The sequence below is a fragment of the Triticum aestivum genome, chromosome 1A, assembly GCF_018294505.1.
Source record: "Triticum aestivum cultivar Chinese Spring chromosome 1A, IWGSC CS RefSeq v2.1, whole genome shotgun sequence".
Taxonomy (NCBI): domain Eukaryota; kingdom Viridiplantae; phylum Streptophyta; class Magnoliopsida; order Poales; family Poaceae; genus Triticum; species Triticum aestivum.
Genome location: NC_057794.1, coordinates 556,450,375 through 556,466,530, shown reverse-complemented (window position 1 = coordinate 556,466,530; position 16,156 = coordinate 556,450,375). Strand labels below are relative to the sequence as shown.

At 33.8% G+C, this 16,156-nt stretch overlaps 1 protein-coding gene, 1 long non-coding RNA gene, 4 other non-coding genes and 1 pseudogene across 6 annotated transcripts; 4 read left to right on the top strand and 3 right to left on the bottom strand.

Moving 5' to 3' along the window:
- LOC123048982 (photosystem II CP43 reaction center protein-like) overlaps positions 1-257 on the bottom strand; it is a 1,722-nt pseudogene extending 1,465 nt beyond the window's left edge.
- Positions 258-308: 51 nt separating this feature from the next.
- LOC123067330 (photosystem II D2 protein-like) lies at positions 309-2,230 on the bottom strand. The gene has a single exon (XM_044490173.1). The coding sequence runs from the start codon at positions 1,462-1,464 to the stop codon at positions 403-405; it is 1,062 nt and encodes a 353-aa protein (XP_044346108.1). The 5' UTR covers positions 1,465-2,230; the 3' UTR covers positions 309-402.
- Positions 2,231-2,492: 262 nt separating this feature from the next.
- Positions 2,493-2,580, top strand: TRNAS-GCU (transfer RNA serine (anticodon GCU)). The gene has a single exon. It is a non-coding gene; the product is annotated as a tRNA-Ser (tRNA).
- Positions 2,581-3,638: 1,058 nt separating this feature from the next.
- LOC123067340 (uncharacterized) lies at positions 3,639-6,757 on the top strand. Its single transcript, XR_006431532.1, has 2 exons — positions 3,639-4,187; positions 6,450-6,757. It is a non-coding gene; the product is annotated as an uncharacterized lncRNA (long non-coding RNA).
- Positions 6,758-8,393: 1,636 nt separating this feature from the next.
- Positions 8,394-8,480, top strand: TRNAS-GGA (transfer RNA serine (anticodon GGA)). Its single transcript has one exon. It is a non-coding gene; the product is annotated as a tRNA-Ser (tRNA).
- Positions 8,481-10,209: 1,729 nt separating this feature from the next.
- Positions 10,210-10,282, bottom strand: TRNAT-UGU (transfer RNA threonine (anticodon UGU)). Its single transcript has one exon. It is a non-coding gene; the product is annotated as a tRNA-Thr (tRNA).
- Positions 10,283-11,921: 1,639 nt separating this feature from the next.
- Positions 11,922-11,994, top strand: TRNAF-GAA (transfer RNA phenylalanine (anticodon GAA)). The gene has a single exon. It is a non-coding gene; the product is annotated as a tRNA-Phe (tRNA).
- Positions 11,995-16,156: the final 4,162 nt, after the last annotated feature.

Sequence of the window (16,156 nt, the reverse complement as noted above, 5' to 3'; positions counted from 1 at the left end):
GCACGGATTTCCTGGGAAACAAAGTCATAGGCACGTAAGTTCAGAGCCAAGCCAACTACGCCAATAGCACTCATCCATAAACCGGTGACGGGTACAAATAGCATAAAGAAATGTAACCAACGTTTATTGGAAAAAGCAACACCAAAGATTTGGGACCAAAAGCGGTTAGCAGTGACCATTGAATAAGTTTCTTCAGCTTGAGTTGGGTTAAAAGCACGGAAGGTATTTGCACCATCACCGTCCTCAAATAGGTTCATTGCTCCGGCCCAGAATACGATTAATCCGGCATGGGCTACATGAGCTCCAAGTAGTTTACCGGACAAATTGATAAGTCTGGCATTCCCAGCCCACCAAGCAAAGCCGGTGGTTTCTTGGTCACGACCAGCTAAAACGAAAGTTCCATTAAAGAGCGTTTCCACGTGGTAGAACCTCCTCAGGGAATATAAGATTTTCATGAGGCTGATCCTGAGCTGCCATCCACGCACGAATACCCTCGTTTAAAAGAATATTTTTGGTGTAGAAAGTCTCAAATTCAGGATCTTCCGCTGCACGGATTTCCTGGGAAACAAAGTAATAGGCACGTAAGTTCAGAGCCAAGCCAACTACGCCAATAGCACTCATCCATAAACCGGTGACGGGTACAAATAGCATAAAGAAATGTAACCAACGTTTATTGGAAAAAGCAACACCAAAGATTTGGGACCAAAAGCGGTTAGCAGTGACCATTGAATAAGTTTCTTCAGCTTGAGTTGGGTTAAAAGCACGGAAGGTATTTGCACCATCACCGTCCTCAAATAGAGTGTTTTCTACGGTCGCTCCATGAATAGCGCATAGCAGAGCCGCACCTAATACTCCGGCAACTCCCATCATATGAAATGGGTTCAACGTCCAATTATGAAATCCTTGAAAGAAAAGGATGAATCGAAATATCGCTGCTACGCCAAAACTCGGCGCAAAGAACCAACCAGATTGCCCCAGTGGATAAATAAGGAATACAGAAACAAAAACAGCAATTGGACCAGAGAATGAGATTGCATTATAAGGCCGCAATTGAACAAACCGAGCAAGTTCAAATTGGCGTAACATGAAACCTATTAGTGCAAAAGCCCCGTGGAGAGCTACAAAAGTCCATAGACCGCCTAATTGACACCAACGAGTAAAATCTCCTTGTGCTTCGGGCCCCCATAGTAGCAAAAAAGAGTGTGCTAAACTATTGGCAGGGGTAGAAACTGCTGCAGTTAAGAAATTACAACCTTCCAAATAGGAACTAGCCAATCCATGGGTATACCAAGAAGTTACAAAAGTTGTCCCTGTAAACCAACCCCCTAAAGCGAAATAAGCACAAGGAAAGAGCAATAGGCCAGACCATCCTACAAAAACGAAACGGTCCCTTCGTAACCAGTCATCCATAGTATCAAATAGATCATTTTCTTCTTTAGGAATTCTACCAAGGGCCATAGTCATAGTGATCCTCCTATTCAATTACTTCAACCATTTCCGAGCACCTCATATCACTTTCCAAGGCATATGATAGTTTTATCATCTGTGGACGATTTCTTTCTCGTTCAATGCCCTTTTTCAATGGTCTCGAAGAGAGAAATTTCCCATTTTTATCTATGGAGTCACAACCGAGGTCGTGGTAAATCCATGAATTTGATTCGATTTGTTTTTCTTATACTATTTGTTTTTCTTATACTATAGAAATAGAAATAATTTTTCTTTCTTTCTTATACTATAGAAAGAAATAAACCTTTGAATTCAGCATTATTCCAAGACTCCTATTTCAAAGTCTATCTTTTAAGGGAAAAATGAAAATAAAAGTAACCCTTCTTTTCCCATTCCCTCTCTATTGCATGGGTGGAAGAACTAAAATAGAGGATTCTGAAAAAAAAGGACCTTCGAAATCCAATTTTATGTGTAGCGCAAAGGAGTTGCGATTTCTTCTTATTCCTATAGAACATCTAGTAACAAGAATATGAAATCGTAAATAGCGAAAAATTCTTGTCTTGCGCGGTCTAAGTCTAAGGAAATAAAAAAAATTCGCTTATACAATTTCATCTACATCGAATTTATATATCAGAATAGCGGATAGAGGCATCATTAAAGGAGTCAGGTCTACTTACTTTATGCTTCTTTCCAATTTTATGGTGGATTTGATAAGAACCCTTTTTGCTTTCTTGATAAATAATCGACAAAAAAAGCGTTTTTTTATATAACCTGCTTGTTTTATTATAATTATAACAAGTCCTATATGGAAATGCCCGCTAAAGAGAAAATCTATTTGATTGTCTCTCGACCAATATCGATTTTTAGAAAGAAAAAACAAGAATTTTCTTCTTTTTTATTAACATTAAGAAAAAAGAATATAACTAAAATGGAATTGGCAATATAATTTTTATAGACTTTTGAAAGAAAAAAAGGGTTTTTTTTGCAACCATTATTTCTTATTTCTTGCCTATATCATATCACGGAAACCTTTCGCTTTGGAACGTGGAGAGATGGCTGAGTGGACTAAAGCGGCGGATTGCTAATCCGTTGTACAATTTTTTTGTACCGAGGGTTCGAATCCCTCTCTTTCCGCTCCCTTGGATCATTTGGGACTTTCGAATTGGAAAGAATTCTGACCCCCGGATTTTCTCATAGATAAATGTACGAAACAAATCCAATAAGAAAAAAAAACGGAATTTTTACTCCTCGCGTCCAGGATTCCGTCCTGGGTCATTAGATAAGAATCCAAAGATAAAGAGTGAAACAAAGAATATCACTACTGTATAAACAAAAAGTTTGAGAGTAAGCATTACATAATCTCCAAGATTTTTTTTAAGGAATAGATTACCAGTTTTTCCTTACCACACGGATCCACTAGGATGGTTTTTTTTTGATACCTAAAATGAAAAAATGAATTCTTGAAAAAAATTGCAAGAATTCATTTATAATAAGCACTCTTATCAATAGCAAAAATAGGGTTAGGTGGTTAGGTATTGTGTAGGTACCTGCTCAACCTAGGTGCAGGGGAGTAGAAAGGCTGATCCAAATTTATTGCTGTAGCTACCCATTCAATGTAGAAGAATTTAAATTTGAGAATCGAAGGTTCATAATATAAAAATATAAAACTTCTCGGCTTTTACCCATTTTAATTTTTTTTTGGAATGAACACATCATTCAATTTGGCATACAGAGTACTAAAGATTTCATCGAAAACTTACAGCAGCTTGCCAAACAAAGGCTAATAGAAAAAAGAATAGAGGTATAACAGGCATAATATCCACGATTGGATTGAAAATAGCATAAGCTTCGGGTAATTTGGCAAAGAAAAAACTAGTAGGATAAAGAACAGAATTAAAACAGATACAGGTTAAACTAAGTATATTAGGCATAACAAGCATTTCATTCTTGTAGAGTAAATAATTGGATTTTTCTTGAGTTATTTTTTTAAGGGAAAGAAGGAAAAGGCAGATTCAAAATCTTTTTTCTTCGGACTTTCCCAAACACAAAATACCTCCTTGTATTCGCACTCTCAAATGAGAGTGGAATAAATTCGACTTTCATATAATATCTTAATAGAATTCCATGTAATGATCAATGCATTTTTTTGATTCTATATTATCCGCATGTGTAGAATACTAGCGAGAGAATATCCCTCCTTTTTTATGTAATTGAAATGGTATTGACGAATAACAAATAAACATACTAGTGTTTATTAGTGTCGCATAAAACCCGAAATGGGGCGTGGCCAAGTGGTAAGGCAGCGGGTTTTGGTCCCGTTACTCGGAGGTTCGAATCCTTCCGTCCCAGATTGTTTCTGATGAAACAAACGGTGAAATCATATAGTATTCCGTACGAGACAAAAGTTTATTAAAGAGAATAATGATATCTTATTCTTTCTCAGAAAACATAATAAAGTCTTAAGTCCAGTCAAATTGACTATCTTTATTTTCATGAAAAAATGGGATCTATCAAGCACATTCAGGATATGCCTCTACTATAAAATCACTTAGTCATATTTTTTTCTTCCTTTTGGTATTCGAGTTGAAGAAGTACGAGAATTCTATAACTACCAAAAACTTTCAATCTTTTCATTGGAATAGTTTTTTTAGTTATTATAGTTAATTGTTTTTGGTACTGAAAAAATATATTACTACTAGAATTAGAATTCTAGTAATTAAATTAATTAAACTTTTTTGGAGGTTGATAGTTTATTTATCCGGGAAGCCTCCGCCAAGATCCAATTTATTTAAACCCATATTAAAATTCTATCATATGAATGAAACATAGTTTGAAAAAGACGACTAAACAAGTTTGCTTAAAACTTATTTATTCTTAAATTTCCACCCTCAACGGATGGCTCGAGATGATCAATCTTGAAGTGAGAAGAGAAGGATTGACTCTTCCTCAATAAATAAACTATCAACCTCCAAAAAAGTTTAATTAATTTAATTACTAGAATTCTAATTCTAGTAGTAATATATTTTTTCAGTACCAAAAACAATTAACTATAATAACTAAAAAAACTATTCCAATGAAAAGATTGAAAGTTTTTGGTAGTTATAGAATTCTCGTACTTCTTCAACTCGAATACCAAAAGGAAGAAAAAAATATGACTAAGTGATTTTATAGTAGAGGCATATCCTGAATGTGCTTGATAGATCCCATTTTTTCATGAAAATAAATATAGTCAATTTGACTGGACTTAAGACTTTATTATGTTTTCTGAGAAAGAATAAGATATCATTATTCTCTTTAATAAACTTTTGTCTCGTACGGAATACTATATGATTTCACCGTTTGTTTCATCAGAAACAATCTGGGACGGAAGGATTCGAACCTCCGAGTAACGGGACCAAAACCCGCTGCCTTACCACTTGGCCACGCCCCATTTCGGGTTTTATGCGACACTAATAAACACTAGTATGTTTATTTGTTATTCGTCAATACCATTTCAATTACATAAAAAAGGAGGGATATTCTCTTGCTAGTATTCTACACATGCGGATAATATAGAATCAAAAAAATGCATTGATCATTACATGGAATTCTATTAAGATATTATATGAAAGTCGAATTTATTCCACTCTCATTTGAGAGTGCGAATACAAGGAGGTATTTTGTGTTTGGGAAAGTCCGAAGAAAAAAGATTTTGAATCTGCCTTTTCCTTCTTTCCCTTAAAAAAATAACTCAAGAAAAATCCAATTATTTACTCTACAAGAATGAAATGCTTGTTATGCCTAATATACTTAGTTTAACCTGTATCTGTTTTAATTCTGTTCTTTATCCTACTAGTTTTTTCTTTGCCAAATTTATTGCTGTAGCTACCCATTCAATGTAGAAGAATTTAAATTTGAGAATCGAAGGTTCATAATATAAAAATATAAAACTTCTCGGCTTTTACCCATTTTAAAATTTTTTTGGAATGAACACATCATTCAATTTGGCATACAGAGTACTAAAGATTTCATCGAAAACTTACAGCAGCTTGCCAAACAAAGGCTAATAGAAAAAAGAATAGAGGTATAACAGGCATAATATCCACGATTGGATTGAAAATAGCATAAGCTTCGGGTAATTTGGCAAAGAAAAAACTAGTAGGATAAAGAACAGAATTAAAACAGATACAGGTTAAACTAAGTATATTAGGCATAACAAGCATTTCATTCTTGTAGAGTAAATAATTGGATTTTTCTTGAGTTATTTTTTTAAGGGAAAGAAGGAAAAGGCAGATTCAAAATCTTTTTTCTTCGGACTTTCCCAAACACAAAATACCTCCTTGTATTCGCACTCTCAAATGAGAGTGGAATAAATTCGACTTTCATATAATATCTTAATAGAATTCCATGTAATGATCAATGCATTTTTTTGATTCTATATTATCCGCATGTGTAGAGTACTAGCAAGAGAATATCCCTCCTTTTTTATGTAATTGAAATGGTATTGACGAATAACAAATAAACATACTAGTGTTTATTAGTGTCGCATAAAACCCGAAATGGGGCGTGGCCAAGTGGTAAGGCAGCGGGTTTTGGTCCCGTTACTCGGAGGTTCGAATCCTTCCGTCCCAGATTGTTTCTGATGAAACAAACGGTGAAATCATATAGTATTCCGTACGAGACAAAAGTTTATTAAAGAGAATAATGATATCTTATTCTTTCTCAGAAAACATAATAAAGTCTTAAGTCCAGTCAAATTGACTATCTTTATTTTCATGAAAAAATGGGATCTATCAAGCACATTCAGGATATGCCTCTACTATAAAATCACTTAGTCATATTTTTTTCTTCCTTTTGGTATTCGAGTTGAAGAAGTACGAGAATTCTATAACTACCAAAAACTTTCAATCTTTTCATTGGAATAGTTTTTTTAGTTATTATAGTTAATTGTTTTTGGTACTGAAAAAATATATTACTACTAGAATTAGAATTCTAGTAATTAAATTAATTAAACTTTTTTGGAGGTTGATAGTTTATTTATTGAGGAAGAGTCAATCCTTCTCTTCTCACTTCAAGATTGATCATCTCGAGCCATCCGTTGAGGGTGGAAATTTAAGAATAAATAAGTTTTAAGAAAACTTGTTTAGTCATCTTTTTCAAACTATGTTTCATTCATATGATAGAATTTTAATATGGGTTTAAATAAATTGGATCTTGGCGGAGGCTTCCCGGATAAATACTTACTTTCTTTTATCCATATTGCTCCATAGATAGCAAGTTTTAATTAGTATAAAAAAACTAAACCAATGACTATTCATGATTCCATCCATATTATAGAGTATATAAGGCCTATGTTATAGAGTATATAACTTCGATCATAGGGATCGATTTCTAGTCGCGTAGCTTCATAATAATTTTGCAAAGCTTCCGCATAATTTCCTTCGGATTGAGCCAACATCCGTTACGGTCGTTCATTCTATTCAAAAAATCTCCGTTCCAAAACCGTACATGAGGTTTTCATCTCATACGGCTCCTCCCTTCTGTACACAATAGTACTAAGCGAAATAATCTATAGAATCAAAATAGAATTAGTCCCATCTCATTATGAACCGAAAGGGGCTGGTATTTTTCCAAGAAATCTCTAGCCAACCTTCCCACAAGAGGTTTTTCTTAACACCAATGAATTCTATTAATGCTAGAGGAAAATGATAGCTCCAATAATTTCTTTGTTCTCAACGCCTCCTATTTACAGGAATTAGCTACTTCAACGATCTTTGATGGTTATAGGGGTATCCAAAGTACAAACCTGATGGTTGTTTGTTATCCCAACCATTCTTCCCAGCCCTGATACCGATCAGGAAAGGGGTAATTTCTAACAAAGTTTTTCTCTTGTTGATTCCTATTTCTAGGTGTAGTGCTTTTCTCCCCTATGCTGCCTACGGATACTAATAGAGTAGGATTGGCCTGTAATCCATACCATACCATATCCTGTAGGTGTAACCTTTCGCTCAATACTCAAATCTACAATTGAAGTATCTGAAGCCGCATCAATCGAGGATACACGACGGAAGGAATTGTTAGTTCGCCTCACCTTCCCGAAGCGTGGGTTTGTTTGCTTTACAAATTTGGTTCTCTCTATGCCAACCCCTTCTCTTTTTCGTAAGACTGAGGTATAGGTAGGGCTAAAAAAAGCAAAAAAAGAGTCAAATCGCACCATCTCTATAATAAGTAAATGCCTTTTTTTCTCCTGAGGTTGTCAGAATTATTCGCAATAAAATATTGGCTACAATTGAGGAGGTCTTATCAATGAAATTTCCATTTACACGGGATCTAGGCATAATTCCCAACCCATTCTATATAGAATTGTTTTCATTCCTTCACAAAATAACATAAAAACAAACACATTCGATTCTTATAATTATAAATAAATTGATCCATATGCTCTACTCTAAATCCATATGCTTTAAATGGATAAGAGAGATATGGATTTTCCGCTCAGCTCAAATTGTATCCTTTTCCTTCTGCTTGGACACGAAGAGATATGAAATATTTGACTAAGACTGGATTTCATTCCACTTTCCTATTTCTGAACAACAACTTATGTTATCAACTATTTCGTGTTTTCAAAGTTATTTTATTAATTGTCTCATACCCTATTTTTGATTTCGATAGTATGGTGTAGCGTATCTTATGCAAACGGAATTCTAAGGTTTCTTTATTTTATTTTATTATGCAATAAGAAGAATTCTTCCATTTTCTTTTTCTTTAGTTGCGGGAAAACCCAAATTAAAACTTTTATTTTATAGCAAGCGCAATTTCTAGTAAAAAATCCTGTATCCTTCCACTTAGATCAAAAGGATTTTTTCCAATAGAACTATGGAACCCCCGAGTGGTTGCGGTTGTACCTGTACTGCAGGAATAAGAAAACTCGCTATTCACTCAGTTTATTTTCCATAATAAGTTATGTAGGAGAGATGGCCGAGCGGTTCAAGGCGTAGCATTGGAACTGCTATGTAGACTTTTGTTTACCGAGGGTTCGAATCCCTCTCTTTCCGTTTTTATCAATTCATCAATGTTAAGGATCACAATGTATCAAATCAAATAACAATTTTTTCCAGCAATAATATAATATCTTATATTATCTTATTTTGATTTAATAGAAATTAGAAATTCTCTATAGCAAATTACTGTGGTATGTAAAATACACATAGAGGAAAAAAGAAAAAAGGATCCTAATCCTAGGGTTAATCAATTTTAGCTAGTTGATGGGAAAATACGAATTAATGGTAATGGTCTTAGGGCGATTTAGTTCGGGGAAAGGGGAAGGGGAAGAAAATTCTATGAACCTTTCCTTTTTTCGTTAAGTTCAAGTCTGACGAGAGTAATATTCTACAACTAACAACTCATTTATTTTGAGACCGACCCACTTCCTATCTAGGATTTTATTTACTAGTCCTTTATATTCCAACGTGTCAATCGCCAAATGCTTTGGCAATTTCCCCGGGTCCGATGAAGCAATATAATTTTGAACCAAACCTTTTGATCTTTGGTTATCTTTCGTAGTAATAATATCTCTGGGTTTGCAACGAAAACTTGGTATATTGACTATACGACCATTAACTAAAATATGTCTATGGTTGACTAATTGGCGGGCCCCAGGAATGGTTGAAGCCATACCCAATCGAAAAAGGATATTATCCAAACGCATTTCAAGTAATTGTAGTAAAACCTGGCCTGTTGACCTTTTTGCTTTTCCAGCGATATGTACATATCTAAGTAATTGTCGTTCTGTCAGACCATAATGAAAACGCAATTTCTGTTTTTCTTGAAGACGAATACGATATTGCTCCTTTTTCCCAGAATTGAATTTTTTTTTAAGTTCAAGTCTGACGAGAGTAATATTCTACAACTAACAACTCATTTATTTTGAGACCGACCCACTTCCTATCTAGGATTTTATTTACTAGTCCTTTATATTCCAACGTGTCAATCGCCAAATGCTTTGGCAATTTCCCCGGGTCCGATGAAGCAATATAATTTTGAACCAGACCTTTTGATCTTTGGTTATCTTTCGTAGTAATAATATCTCTGGGTTTGCAACGAAAACTTGGTATATTGACTATACGACCATTAACTAAAATATGTCTATGGTTGACTAATTGGCGGGCCCCAGGAATGGTTGAAGCCATACCCAATCGAAAAAGGATATTATCCAAACGCATTTCAAGTAATTGTAGTAAAACCTGGCCTGTTGACCTTTTTGCTTTTCCAGCGATATGTACATATCTAAGTAATTGTCGTTCTGTCAGACCATAATGAAAACGCAATTTCTGTTTTTCTTGAAGACGAATATGATATTGCTCCTTTTTCCCAGAACTGATTTTTTTTTAAGATTACTTCCGGATTTAGGTGTTTTTCTAGTGAGTCCTGGTAAAGCTCCCAGACGGCGTATTTTTTTAAACGAGGTCCTCGATAACGGGACATGAAGACTCTTTTTTATTTTATTGAAATTTCATTTTACACAATTAATTTCATTGTATTTACATTACAGAATACATCGAAATTAAAACTGAATTAAACTACAGGATAAACAGAGTAAAATCAACTAAAGTACCCCAAAAAATGGAATTTCATCAAAATCTTTATTTTTTTTATATATATTATTTATTTTATTGTTTTGTATCTAGCAAAATTGTAAGGTAAAAAACATAAAAGATCCTGGATTCTCCATTTAATTCGGAAAAAAAGAGATTCTTGTTCGTAGAACATCGATGGAGAAAAAAAAGCCGACTATCAGATTTGAACCGATGACCCTCGCATTACAAATGCGATGCTCTAACCTCTGAGCTAAGTGGGCTTACATAACGGAAATAGTGTAACAAATAGAAATAGGTATAGTATAGGAAATCCGTAAAATCTCAGATATTAGTTATTAATCTTAGCTATTAACTAGTTCTAAATTTGAAGTTATACTTATAAAAATAAAAAAATACTAAAACTTCTTAAAGATAAAGTTAGCTTGATATGCTTAACTATAGGATATTAAAAAATAAAATTATAGAATTTATTGGTATTTTCATTCGATCATTATAGACTTTATTATTTGTTAATAATTTGAGGATTAATATTTCACTAAGGGGAACATAGAGTCAGAGTAAATAAAATTGCTAATTCTGATTATAAAAAAAGAATAAATATCAAGCGTTATAGTATAATTTGGAATACTATAAAAAAGTAAGACGGGAGGTGGGGGAGATAAAAACTTTTGGATATATTGATTCGGATTGAATTGCAAATACATCAAGGATAGAATCAATTCAATTCTGAATTGCAATAAGCAAGCGAGGTCTCTCAAATAGAGTCGAACTGAACTGCTAGACTACGTTGAGTGATGAACTCAATGATTCAAAAAAAACTAAGAGATGGATGAAATTACACAAGGAATCCTGGTCTCAAAGAAGAGGGAAATGGGGATATGGCGAAATCGGTAGACGCTACGGACTTGATTGTATTGAGCCTTGGTATGGAAACCTGCTAAGTGGTAACTTCCAAATTCAGAGAAACCCTGGAATTAAAAAAGGGCAATCCTGAGCCAAATCCGTGTTTTTAGAAAACAAGGGGTTCTCGAACTAGAATACAAAGGAAAAGGATAGGTGCAGAGACTCAATGGAAGCTGTTCTAACGAATCGAGTTAATTACGTTGTGTTGTTAGTGGAATTCCTTCTAATTCTAAATTAGAGAAAGAGGGGTTTTATACCTTATACATTTAATAAACACGTATAGATACTGACATAGCAAACGATTAATCACAGAACTCATATTATATTATAATTATAATATAGGTTCTTTATCTTTTTTAAAAATGAAATTAGAAATGATAATGATTATGAAATAAAAAACTCATAAAAACTCATATCATAATTTTTTTTCATTATTGTGAATCCACTCCAATCGAATATTGAATAATCAAATTCTTCAATTCAAATTCAAAGTTTTCGAGATCTTTAAGAAAGTGGATTAATCGGACGAGGACAAAGAGAGAGTCCCATTCTACATGTCAATACTGACAACAATGAAATTTCTAGTAAAAGGAAAATCCGTCGACTTTATAAGTTGTGAGGGTTCAAGTCCCTCTATCCCCAAATCCTCTTTTATTCCCTAACTATACTATATTATTATTATTTATCCTCTTTTTTTTCTTTTTATCAATGGGTTTAAGATTCATTAGCTTTCTCATTCTACTCTTTCACAAAGGAATGCGAAGAGAACTCAATGGATCTTATCCTATTCATTGAATAGATTTCTTTTTTATTAGAGTATCGGCAAGAAATCTTGGTTATTCACTCTATTTTTAAGTTTTATTTAAGTAAACCATGCACAATGCATAGGACTACCCCCCCATTTTCAAATTTTAAATTTGAAATACTTTAATTAATTTTTAGTCCTTTTAATTGACATAGATACAAATACTCTACTAGGATGATGCACAAGAAAAGGTCAGGATAGCTCAGTTGGTAGAGCAGAGGACTGAAAATCCTCATGTCACCAGTTCAAATCTGGTTCCTGGCAGAGAAAAAAAAAGATCCACCGAATAGGTATTGATCCAAATACCTCGAGATGGATTGTGATACATATTCATTAATAATATTTATTCATCTAATTTGTATTCCGCTATTCCGACGAATATTTTTTTAGTCTTGCTTATCTTTATCTTATCTTATTTTCCTAGTTGTGCTAAGTAATGTGCGCGGTACAAAGTTCCTGGTAGAGAACTTCTTTGAGTCATCCTATTTTTCTGCTCATATGAAGGAAATTAATATGCGATTTTCAAAATAGGGGAATCCAAATGAAACCCTTTTTTTGCTCAGTCTATCTGGAATGCTTTTGTATAATTAGGAATTAATTATAAATAGGTATTCCGTTTCATCTAGGAAAAGAACCTAAAAATATTCCTTGACTTGAATAAAATCTGGAGTTGTGTTGTATAAGTGAGCATGAATTTCTTATCATTCAATGAGCATCTTGTATTTCATAAAAATTGGGGGTTATATAATCCTTACGTAAGGGCCAGCCTATCCAACTTTCAGGCATTAGGATACGTTTAAGGCGCGGATGATTATCATAAGAGATTCCCACCATATCATAAGATTCGCGTTCTTGAAAATCGGCACTTCTCCAAATCCAGAAGACAGACGGAATTCTAGGATTATCCTTTTGGGCAAAGACTTTTATGCAGACTTCTTCTGAATTATCTATACCATATTGTATTCTCGTAAGATGATACACGCTAGCTAAAGATCCACCGGGTGCTACATCATAAGCACATTGGGAGCGTAAATAATTGTAACCATATACATATAAAATGACAGCAATGGAATCCCAATCCCCTGCTTTTATTTGTAAAGTCTCTATTCCTCGGTGATCAAAGCCCAAAGATCTATGAACCACCTCATGTTTGACTAGCCAATTAGATAACCAACCCTGCTGCATTGTCTTCATCTCTCCCTCTTTGTATAAATATTTCACATTTCGGATGCAAGTTTGAAAGATTGCCCTGCTTTTTATTTTTCTACACAAAACAGCCCCCCTCCTAATTCACTAATTTGTAGGAAGGTACTGAACTTTTGGATTTGAAAAAAGTTTCAGAAGATATATCTAATGTAGATGGTGATTGATAGAGCAATTCTTGCTCATAAGTTCCTGTATGAGTACTGCGCCTAACATAAAGCTTGTGACTGGTAGTAAAACATCTATTTTTATTTTGAGATAGAGTTCGATCCTCAACTATTTCTCGCGATATCTTCTTACGAAGTTTTGTTAGGGCATCTATAACTGCCTCCGGTTTAGGTGGGCAGCCCGGCAAGTAGACATCCACAGGAATTAACTTATCAACTCCCCGAACAGTACTATAGGAATCCGTACTGAACATTCCCCCTGTAATAGTACAGGCTCCCATAGCAATGATGTATTTTGGTTCAGGCATTTGCTCGTATAATCTCACTAAAGAGGGAGCCATTTTCATTGTTACCGTACCGGCTGTTAAAATTAGGTCTGCTTGCCTAGGACTTGATCTTGGTACCAATCCATAATGATCAAAGTCAAATCGTGAGCCTATTAATGAAGCAAATTCAATGAAACAACAACTGGTACCGTATAGAAGGGGCCATAAACTAGAGAGTCTTGACCAATTCGAAAGATCATTTGGTGTAGTTGAAATAACAGAATTGGAACTTGTTTGGTCAAGTAAGGGAAACTCAATCAAATTCATAACTGTCTCAATAGAATCTTTTCCTTCTTTTTTTTGTCTAAATATTCAGTTAAGACCATTCCAAGGCTCCTTTTCGCCATGCATAAACTAAACCAACAACTAAGATAAGCACGAAAATCAAAGCTTCGATAAAAACGGATACACCCAATACGTCGAAACTCATTGCCCAAGGGTATAGAAAGACAGTTTCCACATCAAAAACAACAAAAACGAGCGCAAACATATAATAGCGTATTCGGAATTGTACCCAAGCCCCTCCCATGGGTTCTATACCCGATTCATAACTAGAAAGCTTCTCTGGTCCTTCACTAACCGGGGCTAAAAGTCCTGAAATCGAAAATGCCAAAATAGGAATAAGGCTTGCTATTATTAGAAATGTCCAAAAAATATCATATTCGTGAAGCAGAAACATAATGTACTCCCATTAATGTGGAATAGGCGGAACTTAAATTAGTCAATTCAATTCAGCATTGTCAATTTATCCAGAACTTCTCTCTTTTCCTCGGTGAAACAAGAATCTTTTTTGTTCAAACAAAAGCGCTTAGTTTAGCCTTTGTTTCCTCTGTGCTGCATCTTCTTTAAAGATTCATCCAATGGAATCCCAACTCCCTTTCTTTTGGATTTCCATTCTTTTTAGATATGGTGTATGTAGATCTAATTCTTATATAAAGAAAACTTTCTCGTTTCACTTTGTCTCGCTTTCTCTAGAATCTCTAGAAAAAAGAATAGCTCTATCCTTTATTTAATATTTAATAATAAAATAATAAGAGACTATTAAATAAAAATGAGAATACTACTAAATTAGAACCTAATTAAGATAGTAGGACTAATCTATGCAGTAGAATTAATGAGAAGTAATACTATAAAATAAAAATAAAGAACTCTATTTCAGAACTATGAGACAGAATAATCTGTTTTCTTATTTACTCTTTACTTTATTTTTTCTATTTAAAGTTGATCAATTTACATAATGTATCTATAAACAAAGTAATAAATATACTTAAAACAAAGTAGGAATTCGCAAAATGGATAAAATCATTGCAGTTATTATAGGGAAGTCTAGAGATATCCTATTTGAAGGAGGACGGGATTCAAATCAGGGAAAGGATCCTTTCTTCTATTGATTTGATAGAAATTCGTTTTTCTTTTCCTGTCTGTATGATTTTGATTTTCGATGAATGAGCCTTTTGTAATGCTTTTATCCATTTTGCGAATTCCTACTTTGTTTTAAGTATATTTATTACTTTGTTTATAGATACATTATGTAAATTGATCAACTTTAAATAGAAAAAATAAAGTAAAGAGTAAATAAGAAAACAGAATATTCTGTCTCATAGTTCTGAAATAGAGTTCTTTATTTTTATTTTATAGTATTACTTCTCATTAATTCTACTGCATAGATTAGTCCTACTATCTTAATTAGGTTCTAATTTAGTAGTATTCTCATTTTTATTTAATAGTCTCTTATTATTTTATTATTAAATATTAAATAAAGGATAGAGCTATTCTTTTTTCTAGAGATTCTAGAGAAAGCGAGACAAAGTGAAACGAGAAAGTTTTCTTTATATAAGAATTAGATCTACATACACCATATCTAAATAGAATGGAAATCCAAAATAGGAATAAGGCTTGCTATTATTAGAAATGTCCAAAAAATATCATATTCGTGAAGCAGAAACATAATGTACTCCCATTAATGTGGAATAGGCGGAACTTAAATTAGTCAATTCAATTCAGCATTGTCAATTTATCCAGAACTTCTCTCTTTTCCTCGGTGAAACAAGAATCTTTTTTGTTCAAACAAAAGCGCTTAGTTTAGCCTTTGTTTCCTCTGTGCTGCATCTTCTTTAAAGATTCATCCAATGGAATCCCAACTCCCTTTCTTTTGGATTTCCATTCTATTTAGATATGGTGTATGTAGATCTAATTCTTATATAAAGAAAACTTTCTCGTTTCACTTTGTCTCGCTTTCTCTAGAATCTCTAGAAAGAAGGTTTCCACATCAAAAACAACAAAAACGAGCGCAAACATATAATAGCGTATTCGGAATTGTACCCAAGCCCCTCCCATGGGTTCTATACCCGATTCATAACTAGAAAGCTTCTCTGGTCCTTCACTAACCGGGGCTAAAAGTCCTGAAATCGAAAATGCCAAAATAGGAATAAGGCTTGCTATTATTAGAAATGTCCAAAAAATATCATATTCGTGAAGCAGAAACATAATGTACTCCCATTAATGTGGAATAGGCGGAACTTAAATTAGTCAATTCAATTCAGCATTGTCAATTTATCCAGAACTTCTCTCTTTTCCTCTGTGAAACAAGAATCTTTTTTGTTCAAACAAAAGCGCTTAGTTTAGCCTTTGTTTCCTCTGTGCTGCATCTTCTTTAAAGATTCATCCAATGGAATCCCAACTCCCTTTCTTTTGGATTTCCATTCTATTTAGATATGGTGTATGTAGATC